The 18,875-nt window shown below is 39.8% G+C and overlaps 1 protein-coding gene across 6 annotated transcripts in view; it reads right to left on the bottom strand.

Moving 5' to 3' along the window:
• The window catches only part of dmxl1 (Dmx like 1), a 63,621-nt gene that overhangs the window by 26,939 nt on the left and 17,807 nt on the right, over positions 1–18,875 (bottom strand). For all 6 annotated transcript variants that reach the window (XM_086314803.1, XM_086314800.1, XM_086314804.1 and 3 more), the window contains exons 16-31: positions 18,745–18,847; positions 18,526–18,645; positions 17,843–18,061; positions 15,065–16,329; positions 13,139–13,394; positions 9,902–10,035; positions 8,877–9,063; positions 8,675–8,785; positions 8,255–8,424; positions 7,458–7,555; positions 7,142–7,307; positions 5,931–6,059; positions 5,667–5,805; positions 1,368–2,119; positions 960–1,058; positions 466–633 (exon numbers count right to left, since the gene is read on the bottom strand). In XM_086314803.1, coding sequence (XP_086170929.1) covers positions 466–633; positions 960–1,058; positions 1,368–2,119; positions 5,667–5,805; positions 5,931–6,059; positions 7,142–7,307; positions 7,458–7,555; positions 8,255–8,424; positions 8,675–8,785; positions 8,877–9,063; positions 9,902–10,035; positions 13,139–13,394; positions 15,065–16,329; positions 17,843–18,061; positions 18,526–18,645; positions 18,745–18,847 — 4,116 coding nt within the window. The remainder of the gene's footprint in view (positions 1–465; positions 634–959; positions 1,059–1,367; positions 2,120–5,666; positions 5,806–5,930; positions 6,060–7,141; positions 7,308–7,457; positions 7,556–8,254; positions 8,425–8,674; positions 8,786–8,876; positions 9,064–9,901; positions 10,036–13,138; positions 13,395–15,064; positions 16,330–17,842; positions 18,062–18,525; positions 18,646–18,744; positions 18,848–18,875) is intronic.

Here is an 18,875-nt window from a genome sequence, read left to right on the forward strand (position 1 = left end):
ATGACGCAGTATTCAAGTATTGTAAGACAACAGAGTGGCCATAAAGAGAGCACAGTCATAATTAATTATTCTTGACTTGTTGCTTAAGACTCAATTAATAAGACTATAAATTACTGCAAGAAGCCCCTTTGAAAAACCAAACCAAAACTACAAACTAAGAAACATGGCAGTGTTAGAAAACTTTAAAGCTATCACTTTTGTCACTTTTAAATCCATGAAGACCAACACTAGTAATCAATGAGCAAAAAACAGTTTCATGTTTAATTCTAAACACGCTGATAAACGCAAAATCAAAGAGAAAAGCATGAGAAAATCTTCCTCTGAATCACCTGAATTATAATTATGTTGTAATCAACTAAACATTTCATATCAAATCCCCCCCCCCAAAAAAAACAATATTACTATTGTTCATTCATTCACTGACAAAACAGCTCCAACTGAAAGAAAAGTTGCCATTTTAATTACCTGGTGAGATTCTTGAAGCAGCAGTATGAGCTCCATGCGTACAGAGGCCAGACCTCCTCCATGTGAGCCGTGCAAGCTGCAGTAACTCAGAAACATCCTCAGTAAGGGCTGGTTACTCTGCAGCCAGTGTCTCCTGCTCCTGTGGCTGTCACCACGGGGGCTCCCAGGCTGGCAAAAACATTCAGACTTCATTAGTTTTATAGACAGTCATTCAGCCTTTCTGTAAATCCACCCACCTGGGTAGGGCACAAACAAAAAGCAGCATGCTTTGAAATGGTATATATTAACGTGGTCTATCAACAATAGAGAAAAAAAAAGTAGTGGGTTTTCTAAAGTAATTTGTAAACACACAGTAGGTGCATTGTGCAAGGGTAAGTATATATAATTGGGTATGCATGTCTGACAAACAGAGATAATATTTCTTCAAAGTACGTCATTAGATATCGTTGCTGTTTTAATTTTAATATAGCAAGCAGCCAGCTATCAACACCCACCTGCTCCTCCTCCACTAACCCAGAAACAGGGACATCACCCTGGACTGACAGTTCTGGCAGGCAACGCTTATAGCTGCAGCAATGCTGGAGAGCCCCCACCTGAGGGGAAAAGAAACAAAAACAAAACAGAATCCGATCTTAAAAATCAATTAATCAACAAGGCGCTCCTCATCCATGAAATGTAACATTTATATGCACACAGACAAGATGCTCAATAATCATAAAGGCAAGAAGGAGATGTGTGGGCATTATGTAAAATACAAAAGTTTTATTGCGTGGCTTCAAGTCTGCAGAAAGACTTGTTATATAACACAAATGAATGAATAAATACATTAAAAAAAAAAAAAAAGAAAAATGAAATTTGACCTCAAAGTTTGCAAAGCTGTTTAGATATGTGTATGTCAGTACCTCTCTTTCTAACCACAGGCAGAGCTGGTAACGTAGCTTTCCTCCATCCAGTTCGTACCCTGTTGACAGTGTCCGGAGCTCATTGGTCATAATCTTCAAGCACGCTGCAAATTTCAGTTGAGTCACCAGGATATCATCAGACGGTTCAATGTAATCATTGCTGTCCTCGCTCTCCTCAACCAGAGATACTGGTTCGTGGAACACACTACCACTGCCACTCTTGCCATTTTTAGTTTCTTCTTCATCCTCATCATTTTCTTCATCATCTTTGTCGCTATCCCATTTCAGCTCTAGGGGCTCATCTGGAACTACCACTGACGGCTGGCTCCAATCGAAACTTAACACTGAATCCGACCGGCTGTTTGATAAGCTGTTGCCATCTGACTCATAGCCATTCAGAGCTGACTGACACCAATCCGGGTCCGATGCTTGTCCGTTCCTACTCCCAACACTGAGCTCAGCAGTGTTGCCTGTATCATCCTGGGGTCTAGAATGCTTGCGGACTTTGGGCATCTTGGAGAGGACTTCGAGTGCAAGCATAGGGCACCCTGCATGCAAATGTGCATATGCAGCTGTGAAAAACAGTCTTCTCTCATCCAGGCTGATGGAGTCAGCGCTGCGAACCTCAGCAGTCAGACCAACTTTTGCCTTGTTTGATGAGCCAAAATGCCGGCGAAGGAGGAGTGGGTGAGTACGCAGGTAAGTGTAAAAGTTGAAAACCTCAGGGTTACAAGCCGACACAGAAGAGGTACCTGCCACAGACAGAAAGTTAGACAAAACGGTTTCATCTATTTCTTTGGCGAGTCCTAGCAACAATACCTGCAAAGACAAGCTGTGATATTAGAGGAAAACAAAATACAACTATACCTGACCTAACTGAATCACTGTCAAAGCTTCAGACAACTTCAGGTATGCACTTATGAGAGAACTAATGACTGACAAAACTACCTTATCTTGTCACTCGAATGCAAATACAAGATGGCACCAGTGTTCACGGCAAGGATTTCTGATCACTTCCCAGTTTTATTTAATACTGTAGCGATGTGAATTTGAACAGTGATGGTCCTGTGTGGCAAACGCGCACTATTAACTCCCAGTCAATCGCTCACGTCACGGATGCTTTCCTTGACTCTCCCCTCTCTGATGCTAACTGTAATGGGGTTTTATCAGCGGATGAGCTTGCTAACCTCTTTTATACTACATGCGCTGACATTCTTAACTCTGTGGCACCTCTGAGGATTAAACGTGCCAAATCCTCACAACCCTGGCTAAATGATACTACTCGCGCCCTTAGGCGTGAATGTCGTCGTGCTGAAAGAAAATGGAGGAAAGACAAACTCCATGTCTCTCTGGACAGCCTCCATAATTGTTTATCTAAGTATCAAAAGTCTGTTGAAGCTGCCAAACCTGCCTTTTTGTCTAGCATTATTATGACTAATAGCCACAACCCCCGAGCCTTTTTTAATACTTTTAACTCTGTGATAAACCCTCGCACTACCACTTATAGGGATGCCTCCCCTGCTCTTTGTGATACATTCTTAAAGTATTTCTCTGAAAAAATCTCAGCTCTAAGGACTTCTCATCCATCTCATTCATCATCAGTTTTAGACCCAGTTCCAGCCTCTGAATGCTTGACTGTCTTTCAACAGTTTGAGCCAGTGTCTTATTCTGCTTTAAAAGATATAATTGATCATCTCAAAATCTCTGGTTCCCCGCATGATATTCTTCCTTCTCGTTTCTTTAAGGAAGCTTTACATGTTATTGGTCCTTGTATCTTATCTCTGCTGAATGCATCATTGTCATCAGGTTGTGTACCGTCTGTCTTTAAGCATGCTGTTGTGCAACCTATTATGAAAAAGAAAAATCTTGACCCTAATGGTCTCACTAACTACAGGCCGATCTCTAAACTCCGTTTTATTTCCAAAATATTGGAAAAGGTAGTTCTAAAACAACTTCAGACCTTTTTAGATGCAAATGGTATTAATGAAAAGTTTCAGTCTGGTTTTAAACCTCGCCACAGCACAGAGACAGCCTTACTTAGAGTTTTTAATGATCTTCTTTTAACCGTTGACTCTGGCTATTCCGTGGTTTTAGTTTTACTAGACTTGACTGCTGCTTTTGACACTGTTAACCACAACATTCTTCTATCAAGATTGGAACATGTTGTTGGTCTCAAAGGTACGGTTTTATCTTGGTTTAAATCCTACCTCTCAGAGAGGTCGTTCTCTGTTGCTATGGGGCAACACTCCTCGGCTTCTGCCCCTATTTATTGTGGTGTGCCTCAAGGGTCCGTGCTCGGTCCTGCTCTTTTCTCTTTGTGCATGTTGCCCTTGGGATTAATTTTTAGAAAATACAACATCTCCTTTCACTGTTATGCTGATGATATCCAGATTTATTCACCTTTGAAATCCGATGTGTCTGCTTCTTTGCAACCTCTGTTCAACTGTTTGCATGAAGTTAAAATATGGGTATCGCATAATTTTCTTACATTGAACGAGAATAAGACCGAAATCATAGTCTTTGGTAGTCGCACTCTGCTAGACCAGTTAGCTGATTCCCTAGGCCCTCTCGCTAGCCATCTCTCGCTCACTGTAAGAAACCTTGGAGTGTTTCTGGATGGCTCTTTTAAACTTGAGAAACAGGTCTCCACTGTGGTAAAAAAAAACAGCTTTTCCCAATTGCGTCAGATATCTAAAGCAAAGCCGTTCCTTCCTTTAAAGGACCTTGAAAAGCTTGCCCACGCATTTATCATATCCAGATTGGACTACTGTAACTCCCTTTACTTGGGCCTCCAACACTCTTCTCTTTACCAGCTTCAGTTAATTCAAAATGCAGCTGTGTGTCTTTTAACAGGTACGAGAATCTATGAACGCATAACTCCAATTTTAGCCAAATTACATTGGCTCCCTTTTAAATATCGCATAGATTTTAAAATTCTTTTGTTCACTTTTAAAATTCTGAATAATTTAGCGCCCAGCTATCTTTCTGAACTACTCGACTTATACAATCCCAGCAGAGCACTTAAGATCGTCCAATCACATGCTCCTAGCACAACCTAGGTCTCGACTGAAGTCGAGAGGTGACCAGGCCTTTGCAACCGTGGCACCTAAACTCTGGAATAACCTCCCTGTTCATATTCGTACTGCCGAGTCTATCCAGTCTTTTAAATCACGTCTTAAAACTTTTTACTTTGGCTTTTGATTCTAACTAGTTGGCTGTTCTAGCTTGTTGTGTTGTTACCTATTGTTTGTTGTCCTGTTTTATTGTTTGTTTTAATTGTCTCGTGCTTTTACTGACTGTGAAGCACTATGGTCAACATTGTTGTTTTAATATGTGCTATATAAATAAATTTTGATTTGATGTAGATGGAAGCTCAAAAACTGACAGTTAAATTAGAGGTGAAGCATCATGTTCACTCATTTTCATTGAGGTATAAAAATGTCAGAGTACCTGGCAGCAGAAAGGTCTACAGAGTTAAAGAACCGTTTTGCAGTTTTTATAAGCTGTGTTACCTTTGCTAGAACCATACTAAGCATGCTCTGAGAAGCATCATTTACCAACCACATGTCACAGCATTTTAATGTGGGACTGGTTGGGCCCTTAAGTCAAAGTGAGGTTCACTTTAAGTTCATTTCTTCATCCATTCATAATTCATGCTGGTTATAATTTCTTTTAATAAATTGAGCTCTGTGGTCAGAAGGTTCCTTGTGCAATTTCAGCTCACTTAACGAACCAAAAATAGTTGCAAGGTTGTGAATGAGGACTTAACCTTAGTGTGTATTACAATCTGCAGCACTTTCAGTCTACCTCGTGTTATTATCTGACAACCTATATTGGACAGCCCTTTGATATTCTGACAACAAAGGCTATATCAAACAGAAATTTACAAAGGAATCTTTTGACAGGCAGATTCTGGCTGAATTACATTTTTCCATTCATAAATAAAATGGCCCTTGAAACAACTGTTCTATATTTTAAAGGAGTGGTAAGATAAAAATCAGAAAACTGGATTGGATTCCTATATTATACTTAAATTTATCTGAGAAACTCCATTTAGAAAAGCTAAAGTTCACTGTAGACAGCTATTAAAACAAATGTGGTCAGAAATGATGGTATGTGTATGAACCTAAATTTTCACTATGCCCTATTTTCTTGATCTCTTAATTAGCTTAAAAAAAGAAAAAGATTGTAGTAATGTGAATCAGACAGTGAAACCAAGTGTAACAGATCTATTGTTACAAATATATTTTTTTATGGAATTTTTCTAGTTAAAGAACATAAAGAGCACAGCAGACCTACCAGTGTCATATCGGTTCTCAGCAGACCCAGATCTGGCAATGTTAGCTTTTTGTTCAAGTAGAGTATCCAAGGCTTTGCTGTAGTCCTCCAGGACCCAGTAAGCCATGCTCCGCAGAAATGGGTCTTGGTGTGCCGGAATCTGAAATTCATGAACTAATTACAACGGCTCATCTTGCGTTTTTTCATGTTATGGATTCAAACATTTGGTATTTTGCTCAAATTATACACTTAAAACTGAAAAAACAACTTTTGGTGTCTGCACACCTGTTTGTCTTGTCCTAAAACATGTCTCTGGAGGATCTTTTTGTAGGTGGATGCCGTCTCAAACTCAAACTCATACAACCTTGAGATCACCAACGCTAGCTGGAGGTCCTGCATTTTCTCTATACACACCTAGAGGACGACAAAGAAGCCAGGTATTTTTTAGCAGTGGATTCTGTTACTGGCAAGACTGAGTGAGGTAGAGCAGATAAATAATACATATGACTTGGTATGTGTTGATCATCTGAAACTGTTGTTTACCTGTCAAAATGGAAAGGAAAGGGCCAAAAATGCAAACAACAAAAGCCTGTGCTCACAGCAAAAACTGAGTGACTAGTTGTTGTGGTTGCTCCCAACTGGGAAGGTGTGAGGTGCATATCAATGAGACTACCTCCCAGTCAGACAGACTTGAGCAAAGTCAATGATAGCCCTTTGCCTGAGTGGTGCTTATTTCCATAAAATGCTTAAAGGGCTTTCAGTTACTCATGCAGATGAAATAATGTGACCCACTGCTTCAGGGACTCACTAAACAGAAATAACCTTGACAAATTAAAGGTTAAACAATCGACATGACCAGGAGCAGCTTTCTGGACATTTCTGTGGCTCGCACTGATTGACGCCAAGCTTTCAAACCACTATTCACAACAAACACATGTTTTCACATTAACTAACCAGCACTCTCCAAATATAATGTAAGAGGCATTAAGTAGAGTCTAAAAAGGGGGTCAGAGATGCTGGTTTATGAATGAGATAACATGCAACTGATAATTCACCCAAAAAGAAGTAGCGACAGCAACACCCAAGAGTCAATTGCCAACATCAAAAATGCTTCAGAGAATTGTGCTAAAAGCTTTTGACAAAGACACCACAGTGGAAATGTATTGAGGTGTTTTAATAATACAAAGAACACCACAGAAATACTGCTGGTGTGCTCTGTTTTTGAGCAATGTGGTTTCTCTGCTTTTGAATAGATCATTAAACATTGCCCTTGACTATGAACTGTTGAGGGAAAAAAAAAAAAAAAAAAAACACAAAAAACCCCCAACGCTTACTAAGTTACAGGCAGTTTGCAAATGAAAAGGAGGAGCACTTGACTTAACTCATACTGCAGTAAGGTTTCTAACTGAGGTTTAGCGAGCTGAGATGCGTCGGAGGTGTTGAAGGGAAAAAAGATGGTTCTTGGAAACACTGTTTTATGTCTGTTTTCCACTTGCCTCCACAGCATCCTTAAGGGAGCCGGCTAGAAGGAAGAAGGCTGCAGAATGCTGGAACCGCTGCTTTCCCAGCAGAGAAAAGGCATTTTTCAGTGCTGCTTTTCTCCACCGGTCTTCGCTGAAGTTGTTGTGGAAAAACTCTGTCATTTTAGCATTCTTCTGAGACCTGGGGAGAATGAGATTAGGGATTGAAAGCAGAAATATTAAATTCACTGGTCTTCAGCGTTCTAACATAGCTAGCCTTGGTTAAATCTAGTAACAAATGTGATAACTGTATGTGTATTTCATATGCAAAAATCACACCAGTTTCATTTACCTGTACAGTCCCCAAACCACTGCCTTCTTTTTCAGTGCAAGGTAAAATATAGCTGCATCCAGAGGATCATTATTTCTCTGAAAAGAAGCCTTGGCAACCTGACAAAATAGAAGGAAAAGTACATTCAGTCTCTCCCACCGCACACCACACAGCATTATCCACAGAACAAGTTGCAAATTTATGGGTCATTTTAGGGAGTAACTCAGTATGCTGCAGTTTAGAGCAGCCTCAGCACAACTGTACTCCCATATACCTGCGAGTATTTCACTTATAAACTGAACACCCATGAGGAAGCAAACAGGCCTAACATACTATTTGACATCCTTCAGAGCTGTTAAGTGTGCACGCTTAAATTATACGGATGCTTTTTTTTGAAGAAAAAAAAAAAAGAAAAGGCAATCTAGATAAAAAAAATTAATTGAATCAATTTATTGGTTAATGTTCACTCCGCAAAATACAATCGAAAACCGATGTTACATCGTTCACTGTACGTTGTTCTTTTTTTCATGGGAATAGCCATTAAGATATTACCAAAAAATAGTTTCCCATTTTGTGTTTATGATCTTCAAACTAGTTTCTAATATGTATTACCATGTAGATCCCATAAATTACCAGATCATGAACTATTTGATCATTAAATCTTTAGTAAGATATTTAAAAAAAAGCAAACTCTTTAATACGCAGATTTATAACCAACTATAGTCTGAAAATTTCTACTTCAAATAAGTCAATTTACAAAAGTGGCACTGGCTCAGGGATTAGCATTTGGGATCCGACAGCTAACTTGTTCGCCTCACCTTTTCAATGCATCTGCGTAACTTGTTAGTGCTGCGAAGCCACCAGCCAACACCCATTGAGCGCAGCTCAGGCCAGGTTGGCTCTCCCTTTTGCATTGCAGGTAGCATGTTCAGGAGTTCTTCCTCAGCTTCAGAGTGGAAACCCCAGGCATAGTGACATGTTGACAAGCCTGCAAAGAGAGGAAAAGGAAATTATAAATCTCTATTTTTACAAGGGGCGATGACATTACTGTGACAGAACGCAGTAAAAAACAAAAATGTCAATAACTTTTGTTTCTGCCCATTCAGGAATTACAGTGATAACAGGGCTATAAAACTACAAGCAGCAAAGCAGAAGTTCACAAAAGACTCAAAATCAAGACCTCGCATCATTTTTGAAGGACATTTGACATAAAAGAGTTTGAAACAACACCACTGTACCTTGCCGCAGTAGTTGTGCTCTGTGGGCTGGAGGCAGCGAAGTAGAGAGGAAAGTGTGAAGTCTGACAGCTAGCAAGAACTTCAGACCGCACTCATCCAATGTCTCTCCCCCTGGAGGTAAAAAGAATGATAACAGAGCTTATTTACTAAATTTTTACCCATCTGAAAAGTCTGTATTTATGTTATCATTTCCTTGCAGTACCTTTGCTCTTGCCCTGGCTGTCATTGAGGTCTATGCTTGTAGAAGCAATGGTGTCAGCCAGTGCCATGAGAGACATCTGCTCCATACGAGTTAATCCTGGCAAACTGGAGTGGAGGAGATGGCTGGACAGAACCTGGGCGTGTTCTGGACCGAAGTATGTAGGACTGTACTGGGACAGGTCTATAACCTGGAGACAGAAAAGGTGCCAACCTGTTAAATTCACTGTTTGATATTTCCAATTTACAAAAGACAATACAGAATCGGTCAATAATGTTACAAAGCAGAATACAGCATCACTGGATTCAATTTCACAACATAAGCATGATATTCTATGTGTAAACTGACTATATAAGCTTTTTCAAATGCAGTAACCTTTTTTTCAAAAATCTAGAGATTAGTTAATAATGTAGATTTTTAATGCATTAATAAGGCCCATCATGAAGATTCGACTGGCCTGCTTTTTCAGGCAGGAGTAAATTTAAAATAAACCTTGAGATGCATGTCTTGGCTACCAAGAACAGACGGCCTGTTAGGAGCACTGGGACATTTCCTGCCGTAAAAAGGAGCTTTAGCCAGATGTGACACAGCAGGCAGGAATGAGCTGATGGACCTTTCAGAAAGAGTCTTATTCTCACTGCAGTGTCCCTGGTCCAAGGATGTGTGCACCAAAGATGCATATAAATGGGCCAGCATAAACAGGTTAAAAATGTGTTATTTTTATATCGTACTAAAGCAAATTTCTAGAATTAATATGAATACCGCTTGCCAAAAAACAAGTGCTTTCAGGACTGGGTGATAATATGTCGATTATTGATCTTGCAGCAGTAAATCCTTCTGCATAAAACATCTGAGTCTGCATGTCTAAATGAACCCAGTGTCACAAAGTTTTCACAACAGCACAGAAAATCAGTTTTCTTAGAAAATTAACAGTCATGTCATTTGCATGCACTGAATGGTAGGGAGAGAGTCCCAGTTTGGATTAATGCTTTCTGTAATCTATACAATGGAATACCGAAAGAGCTCACCTTATTTCCTGTTTTCTCTTGATCACTGTCCAGGGGGTCCAGATCCATCACGTTGGGTGTGTGAAAGAGCTCATCATAAGCATCGGTGTGGCTGGAACCATGCCCACTATCTCCACTCACACTGCCCACTTTATCTGTAAGGAAGTGTAGGACAGAGTTAAATAACATGAGACAAGTATTTCACAAGAGGCCTGAAGAAAAGTATCCTCCTGCTGGGAAGATGGCAGATTAAAATATCAGAGAGCTTTAAAAAAAAAAAACAACAACCCAAAACTGTATACATGCATTTGCTTTCATTCTTTTCACCATGTATCCCCAGACAGATAATGAGGGAAAATCTGAAAGAAGTGTAGTTGTTATTCTCAGTTTCTTCACCTTAAGGCGAGGTGGTTAATAATAGTAACTGGTTTTACAATATAAATACCATTTCTTTGTTCTTGTTTGTGTACCTGCTTTAATGCATATCTGCAGAACATTTTTGATTTCTGACAAATATGCAGGCATACTCTCAAAAAGTCATAAACATTCATTTTCAATTCAGCACTATCAAACTGTCACCACTGGTCTAGCTTTATGTTCAGGGCTGTTATTGCCTCCAGAGGAATAAGCCCTATTCACATGGGATTGGTGTTAACAAGGGACTTTATGTATGACCTTTAAAAATACCCCCCAACATCTACGTTTTATGCTGCATATTCACGTGGCATGAAAAGTCTGTGTTTCACTCAGATTTACTGACGTCTCTCGATACCCCTGGGGACCTAATATTAATATTAATTAGTGCTGTCAAACTTAACACGTTATTAAAGCTGTCATCATGATTAATGCGATAAAAAAAATTTAACGCTATTAATGCATCTGGAGTGCAGAATGACTCAAAATCCCTGAAATATTTCTGTCCACACATTTCGGGCAGTTTGTCCAAGTAGTTACCTTCACACATGCGCAAATGGGCAGTTGATCTGGGAGTAACGGCCAGCTGAACCAATCACATTGTGCAAAAAGGAATTTTCTTTTCACCGAAGCACTTGCAGCTTAAAATATGACATTGATGCAAAGCATATGTTAGTCGGGGATGCTGCTAGGACTTTGGCTAACACGTCATCCAGCTTCCGACAAACCACTCACGGAGCATCGGGGACTCAGTAAGTCTACCTCACGGTACCGTTCCGTGAGTCGTTTGGTACCGGGCCGCGAGAGTTGAGGCTCGGGTGTGAAATGTATGGTTTTCAGGGTTTTTAGCGTTATTTTTTTATCGTTATCTCGGTTTTCCTGGGTCTTTTCACGTGTGTTGTGGATAAAACTTTTTTTTCCCCCGTACCGGTACTAGTTTTATTTTGTTGTATTTATCCGCGACACCTTAAAGGCCGGTCCGTGAAAATATTGTCGGGCATATACCAGTCTGTGGCGCAAAAAAGGGTTGGGGACCGCTGCTTTACATAGCTTTGGTTCCTCGTTTCAAGGACTTTAAGTGCCTCCCCAAGCGTGACAGAGAGAGAGTGTTTACAGAGTTTTTTGTTAACATGAATGTTCAAGATGTTCAATAAACATGTTAAATGCATATATTTTCCCTTTTTTTTCTGAGTCTGTTTGCTCATGCAAAATGAAATGTGATTAACGTAGATTAAAAATGAATGATATTTAATTGTGATTAATCAAAATTAATCTACAGTAACCCTGTGATGAGTCCGATTAAAAATTGTAATTGTTTGAAAGAACTAACATATATATATTATATATTAGTGTATACTTACCTATTAGTATGTAGGTTTTTAAAAAGTTTTAAAAAGAACCTGTGCTAAAACTATTCAAATTCTCTTTGAATTTAAGCACACATTCTTTGTGTTTATTCTCCATTTACTTCATTATATTGCATAAATGTCTGTTACAAGCTTAAATATAAAGTTGAAAAAGCCAGCTAGCCAGGCTATTGATCAAGTAATTGCAATTAATCACGATTAATTAGAGAAAATTGTGAGATTAATTAGTAAATTTTTTTAATCTATTGACAGCACTAATATTAATATTAATAAGCTGCCACATAACTGCCGAGCATGTTAAAAAAAAGGCAACAAGTTCTTTACAAAATGCTGCCAAGCAAGTCATGCTTCTGACTTTTGTTATTCTGATGGATTCAAGCTCGCCTTTTACCTTTCATTTATTTTCATTCAACTGCCAACAGAGCATCCATAATGCTGTTTATAGAAAATATCAAAGAAATCAGTGACATCCTGATTATTAGTGGACTTATACTATCACAGAACATCTTTGTTTGATGAAGTATGTTATGTTATTAGCTGTGGAACATTTACTTTGAATCAGGTCACAGTTGACTTCTGCAATCATTACATAGAGGTCCCAAGATAAACGGTAAATGGACTGGTTCTTTTATAGCACTTTGCTATTCCACTTGAGCACTCAACGAGCTTTATACAACAAGTCTCAAATAATAATATTAGACTTGTGTGAATAAGGCTTCAGTCTTAGTCGTGAAATGCTTTCACCTGCAGAGTGCCAGGTCAACAAAGGAAAACAAAAAGGCAAAAACAGCAGCAAAAAGTAGAAAAACAAAAAAGCCAAGGCTTATGCTTTTGTACCCATGGTGCAGAGTGTTCTTGTTCACCAAGTCTTCTTGTTCTTCTGCTTTCAGTTGCTCCCGGTCCCTTGCATCGTCTTCTATCACACAGCCTTCTACATCTCGTCCTTCATTACATCCATAACCTTCTCTTTTCCTGCTGCCTGGCACACTTCATACACTTTTCTCAGACAGGCATGAACATTTTCACACTTTTCTCTCTTGTTTAAACACCCTCAAAGTTCAAACCTTTGTAGAAAACTAAGTCCAGTATTATAGAATGAAACCAAAGATCAAACCCTGTTTTCAGGCTACCGCACATGCCTTTGACAGTACAAAATGTTTTGTTGATATTGTTGTGTTTGTTGGGGAGAAAACGTACAAACAGTACAGCACTTCAGAGTCACACTGCTAGCGATCAAAGATTTATGTAAATGTGACTGTACAGGAGACACTGCACGGAGGAGACTGAATGACAATGGTCTACAGCCAATCAGGACGGAGAACACAACACGCTGTTAAAAAAAAAAAGAAAAAAGAAAGAAAAAAAAAAAGCATGCAAAATTGCACAGAAAAAATCCGAGAAACAGCGAGGCCGCGAAAAGTGACCCGCGTTATAGTGAGGGACCACTATTCTCAAATCACATGCTGTATATACCCACCAGGTTTTGGTGTGTCGTCATCAGCTCCTAGAAGGGCGTAAAGAGGCAGTGGAGGGATGGAGCTTATCTCTGTGTAGTCAGCGGACGAGTTCTCTGCTTTGCTGAACATCTTCTGATCCGTGGCTGTGCTGCCCCCAACACTGATGGTTCGAGACCGCACACGTTTTTCGGGACTGGTGGAACTGTCTTGAAGTGTTATGATTTCTCCAGCAATGCATTTCACGAGATGGGAGAGGATAGCTTTGGCACGGTGAACCTGAAGACAGATGAACAATATCAACATAATAAATCAGAATACATTTCAGATTTTGTTCAGCAACCACAACAAAAGCAGTTTTTGGAAATTTTCATGGCTTTTAATTGTATCGGTCCACCTTACTACTGCTTAAGCTATTGTGGAAATCAGACAACTATTATTAAAAGTTTTTTTTTAATAAAATATTAAACAGCCCATAAATAATGCTTCTTTGGTGCTTCAAACATATTGTAGCGATACCAAATAGCAGACTTTGGCATGTACTGATTATACAGTTTACTCAGCACTTAGTTCTGTCAGGAAATCTCAAGAAACTACACTGGAAGCTCCATTAGCTGAAGCAACACGCAGGTAACTGGAAGCCAGCTACTTAATACTTCAATCCAATTTAGTCAAACACATCATCGACAAATGCATCCTGTGTACCCACGCAGGGGTTAAAGAGGGATCTGAAATGGCATTCAAGGTCCTTCAATTACTGAGTAATTAGATTTGACCGGAAGTTTAATACAAAATGAGCTCAGGTTTCATATCCTGCAGTTCACTGGTCCTTTTAGCTGATGCCACACAGAGCCATTGATTAAGTAACTTACTCAATGGCTCTGATGTAATAGAGATATTGGATGAGAAATTTGATCTGTACACGACAAGTTATCTGGATATTCCACACACTAAAATCTTTTTGAGTTTTTACAAATGAAAAGACAATAAACAATTAAAAACAATTTAAGGTTTACACTGGACAGTGAGTGGGTAGTTTACTCTGTTGTGGTTTAGTTTATAGTGACTGACTATGTTGAACAGGTGCAGTGTGGACTGTGTAATCCTTTAGGTCCCAGGTAGCAACAGAGACAGTGAGAAAGATACACTAATCAATTCTCAACTGAAATTAATGACATAATTTTATAAGAGCAGAGTTAATGGTAGAAGTACAACGAACCTATAGCATCAACTAAAGTAAATTTGGCAAGATTATATTGTCCTAATGTTATTTTATTAAAGAAAAATAAAATCAATCTAACTTCAAACACAAAGATGGACTAAAGAACATATACAAGTTTACTACATTATTTTTAGTTGGAAAACAGTGTCATGGGAGGGGGGGGGGGGAAGAGGAAGGAATAAATAAATACTAATATGAATGGGGGGGGGGGGGGGGAAGAGAATCAAGAGTAAAGAGGATAGAGAGAGAAATAGACAGAATGTAATCTTGAAGACCGAAAGAAAACAGGAAATGAGAGACGGGGAGCAGGATATTGAAAGCAGAGACACACAGAAAAGGAAGCTGGAAGAAAGAACACAGGGGACAAAGGAAAAAAGATAGAGCACACAAGCAAAAACATCTGACAATACACAAATAGATCAGACACATACACACGCAGGTCCAAGTATTTAGACAATGACATTTTTTTGTAGTTTCTTGCCACCACCGTGGATTTCAAATCAAAGAATCAAGATGTGACTGAAGAGCAGACTTTCAGCTCGAATTCAAGTATTACAATATACAAAAGTAATACAGTAACTGTTCAGGAATTAGAGCCATTTTTACACACAATCCCTCCCATTTTAGAAGCTCAAAAGTAATTGGAGACTAGACTTACACTTAAAAAAAAGCCTATTACTGCTAAAGACTGAGTACAAAAAGTAATTGAGTAATTTATTTAACTTACCTTCCCTAGGTCCATAAGCTCTAGCAACTGTACAGGGTGGTATTGGGGTAGAGTTGGAAAAAGTTGGTGAGCTGCTTCAAAAAGACCAGAATCTTCCATTTCTACAGGTAAGTCATAAGCGGTTTTCTTCCCACTGAGCTTCTGAGCCAGACTCGTCATTGATCGTGTCAGGGTCTTTTTGGGAAGAGAAAGTGAAGAAGTGGGGGCCCCAGGGCTGAGACCCTCCTCCTGGCACTGTCTGACAGCTGAGACTATGGAGGAAACACTGCTGCTGATGTCTTTGTCCTGGGCAACTGTGACAGTCGGTTTGGGTGGTGCTGGAGGCTGCCACTGAGAGTACACGTGCATTTCACACTCCATGCCAACTACCAAGATTCCATCTCGTACCCAGGACAGGGAGACTGGGATAGGTGGTGAGCCTTCGACAGAGGAGAACAGACTGACCGATCGAAGCAGAACCAGGCGAGACAAGCTTTGGTCTCTATTAGCATCAGAAGACACTCCCAGATCTGGAGGCTTTCCAGACAGACGACCATATATATATATCTTTGTCCCAATGCCAACAGTCAGAATGTGTGATCCATCCTCCTGGGAAACCCAGTCCAAGTGAACCAGACTCTTACCAGTAGAACCAAGACAGTTCTCGTTTTGTATGGATAAATCCATGTTACTTGGAATGCTGGCACTTGCAGTGGTACTACTACTTAAAGGATAGCTGGACATAGGGTCTGTATTGTCCAATACTATGGTCTGCTCCAGAATCCACTGCGAACCACCAGTGGACTCGCACTGAAAGATGCCAATGTGGACCAGCGGCTCTCGAGTGCTTGCATTAGGGCTGTGAATGGGTTTTGGGCTATGCGGCACATTAAGGGTCGGGGTCAGGTGGGTGTTGGTGGTGCTGTAGTTTACAAATGGGGAAGATGCAGAGGCTGGGGGAGAAGTCAGAGGTCCATGAGCATTCAGATGAGGAGATAGGTTCAGAGGTGTGCTAGGCATCTGCTTGTAGGCAACTGCAAACCGTCCAGCGTGACAGCAGCTGACCTCAATGGGCCGGCCTGGCACACTTACTGCACTGCTGCTGGGAAGTTTTTCCTCCACCAGGAGAGGCCATTCCTCCCACTGGTACACCAAGTTGTCCACAGTGGGGGGTTCTGTTGTCATGACATTACACCTCCAGAAGCGCACCTTACCATCAGAACAGAAAGTAGCAAGGAGATAAGGCACGTGGCCGGCTGGAAGAGAACATGACGCACTCAGGTGACCTGAGAAGAAAAGTAATGCACCATTAGCAAAGAAAGATTTGATCTATAATATCATTAGAGTTAAATTTCTGTGATTTATTCAATTTTGAAAACATTTGGCAGATATATTAAAAAAAAAATACAATGTAAACGAAACAAAAGATTGCCTTCGTCTATTCTTATGTTTCATTCCAATAATGTTAGCAGCAGCTTTTTACTCAGGCCTCTTTCAGCCATACACGCTTTTCTTAATCTACAAGTCGGCTTCCTGTCTCACTGTGCACCCTGCTCATTTTTATCTTAACAGTGTTGCCACAATCTTACCAACTTTGACCTAAAAACCTTGACCTAAAAAACATTTATGCACCATGTTCAACACAGAACAAGCCTGAATGCATTCTTTCATATTAAGGTGCAAGTACACACTAAATTATAACTCAGTTCACAAAAATACACCACTGCCTTAGTAAACAACCTAAAGAAAAATAAAGAGAAAAATAAAATCCAATACACTTTTTGCACGAAGCACCCTCTTTTAGACTGTCTTAGGTTCTCACTGTATCCAAACTAATCTTATAGAAGCATTAAACCACTTCATTTGTGAAAAGAAAATAAGTGTACATTATAAATTGATTTAAGTGCAGGAGAAAGCAAAGTCACAATCAGGTATTTCGACACTCTAGCACCAACAATGGACCATAAACATCACACATTGGAAGAGACACAGTGGTTGGTGGTTTACACCGCCTCATCAAAATCATTAACAACTCAACTTCAAGGGGAATTCTTTACATGATGCAGACAGAGCCTGTGATACCACAGGTCAGATCAAACACTAATAATTATCAACTGAGTTCTGATGGCAATCCGAGTTTGTTGGTAGCTTTCAGCTGTTTTCTTTTTTAAGTGTTTTTCTGTGATTCTTACATTCCACTCATAACGTTTTTCATCAATTCATAATCACATGTCACAACAGAGGAAACGTCATTAATTACTTATAATAAATCATCCCCAATACAAGGACATTGATGGTGAAATAAAAGGAAACTACGATGTGCACTTTACTTCAGACGGGTAAGATGTCATTTATACGCAACGGTTTAATCATTTTTGATGGGTTTACTCAAGAGTGTGTATGGATGTTGTCCCATGACTACATATAGCATATAGACTACATATTAGCTTTCTCTAAATATCAAAATTGAACCATCCCGTTAGGAAAATGCTGCACAAACTGTTATGTCTCGCTTACTGTATTGACAAGTCTCGCCAATAAAAAATGCTAAGTACTGCACCGATTGTGTGGTGGGTATGTCTGAATAATTTCATGTGATTTCATGATATTTCATAAGATTTAATGCCTAAAATGACTTTAGTGAGTAACTTCTTCCATCATTAGCTAGCCGATCAATTATTTAGAGTTTAGGTTCAAGCTGCAACATTGAACCTTAGCATGCATCAATATGCATAAGGAAAGAAAGTGGTTTTGCTTTGCGTCCTTGGAATAAGAATGCCTGTCCTCATTGTCCCTCACCTGCCGAGGGAGTAACACTGATGGCTTCCACTTCTGCTGGAAGAGCCAGCTCTTGGCTGTACAGCCTGTGTGTTGTGAGGCTGAGACGACAGGCACTCTGCAGATTGGAAGTGCAGGATTTACTCTTCTGAGTTACCGGAGAACTGGGTGCGTCATAGACAAACTGAGAGCTGTTCAAGGGAGAAGTCGTGGTGAGATCCTTATGAGCTGCAGTCTCCTCTGTGGGCATACAAAAAGTGGGAATATATTTAGAACATTTAGGCTTGGTCAAATCCATTCACCATTACTACACTTCATCAGAGTCATTATTTGAAAAATCTATAAAAACAAATCTTTCAACAGATGAATCACCATCTGGCTAAAGCACACTGTGATACTGGAGGTCTCTTTCAATCATTAGAGATACTTTTAGTAATTTTACAACTTTTACACAGCAGACTTGTAATAAAGATTGCAAGGGAGACAAATCTGGACTTGGAACTTAAAAAATGCAAGGCATCTACAGTGATAAAGTTATTACTTAGTTACTAATTATAATTTTGCAACGCTTCCAGCTCTTTTAACCCTTAAAAACTTCCCTTTATGGTCTGCAATCATTTATTTTGGCTAAGGTTAGACAGGATGGCAGAAAACCTCTCTTACATCACCCAACTTTTAGGGTGTATGAGTGTATAAGTACCCACCCATAGTGACTGGTCGAGCAGCAAGATGGAGATGCCACATGTGGAGCAGTGAGCGACCTGTTGGGCTTAATTCTACCACCACCAGAAAAAAGCGGGCTGAGAAGGCTGGTTTACTGGAGGCTGCAGGGGGGGAGAAACCCACACAGTGATTTTTTTAATGAAAGATGCAAGCAGCTGCTATTAAATACAGGCATGAAAACTAGGAAAAATAGGTTTTACCCGTGCGAGGAGAGTCGGGAGTTTCATGTATGCTCTCCGTTATCTCAGTGCCAAGAATCAGATGTTCCTCAAAAACATGCAGGAGCTGTGTCTCCTTCCCCTGCTGCAGAGAACAGCAGCAGATATTGTCA

The sequence above is a fragment of the Aulonocara sp. 'chitande type north' Nkhata Bay genome, linkage group LG12 (genome assembly GCF_057382095.1).
Source record: "Aulonocara sp. 'chitande type north' Nkhata Bay isolate Kocher_YH1m ecotype deep benthic linkage group LG12, A_spYH_male_GT1.1, whole genome shotgun sequence".
In the NCBI taxonomy this organism is placed as follows: domain Eukaryota; kingdom Metazoa; phylum Chordata; class Actinopteri; order Cichliformes; family Cichlidae; genus Aulonocara; species Aulonocara sp. 'chitande type north' Nkhata Bay.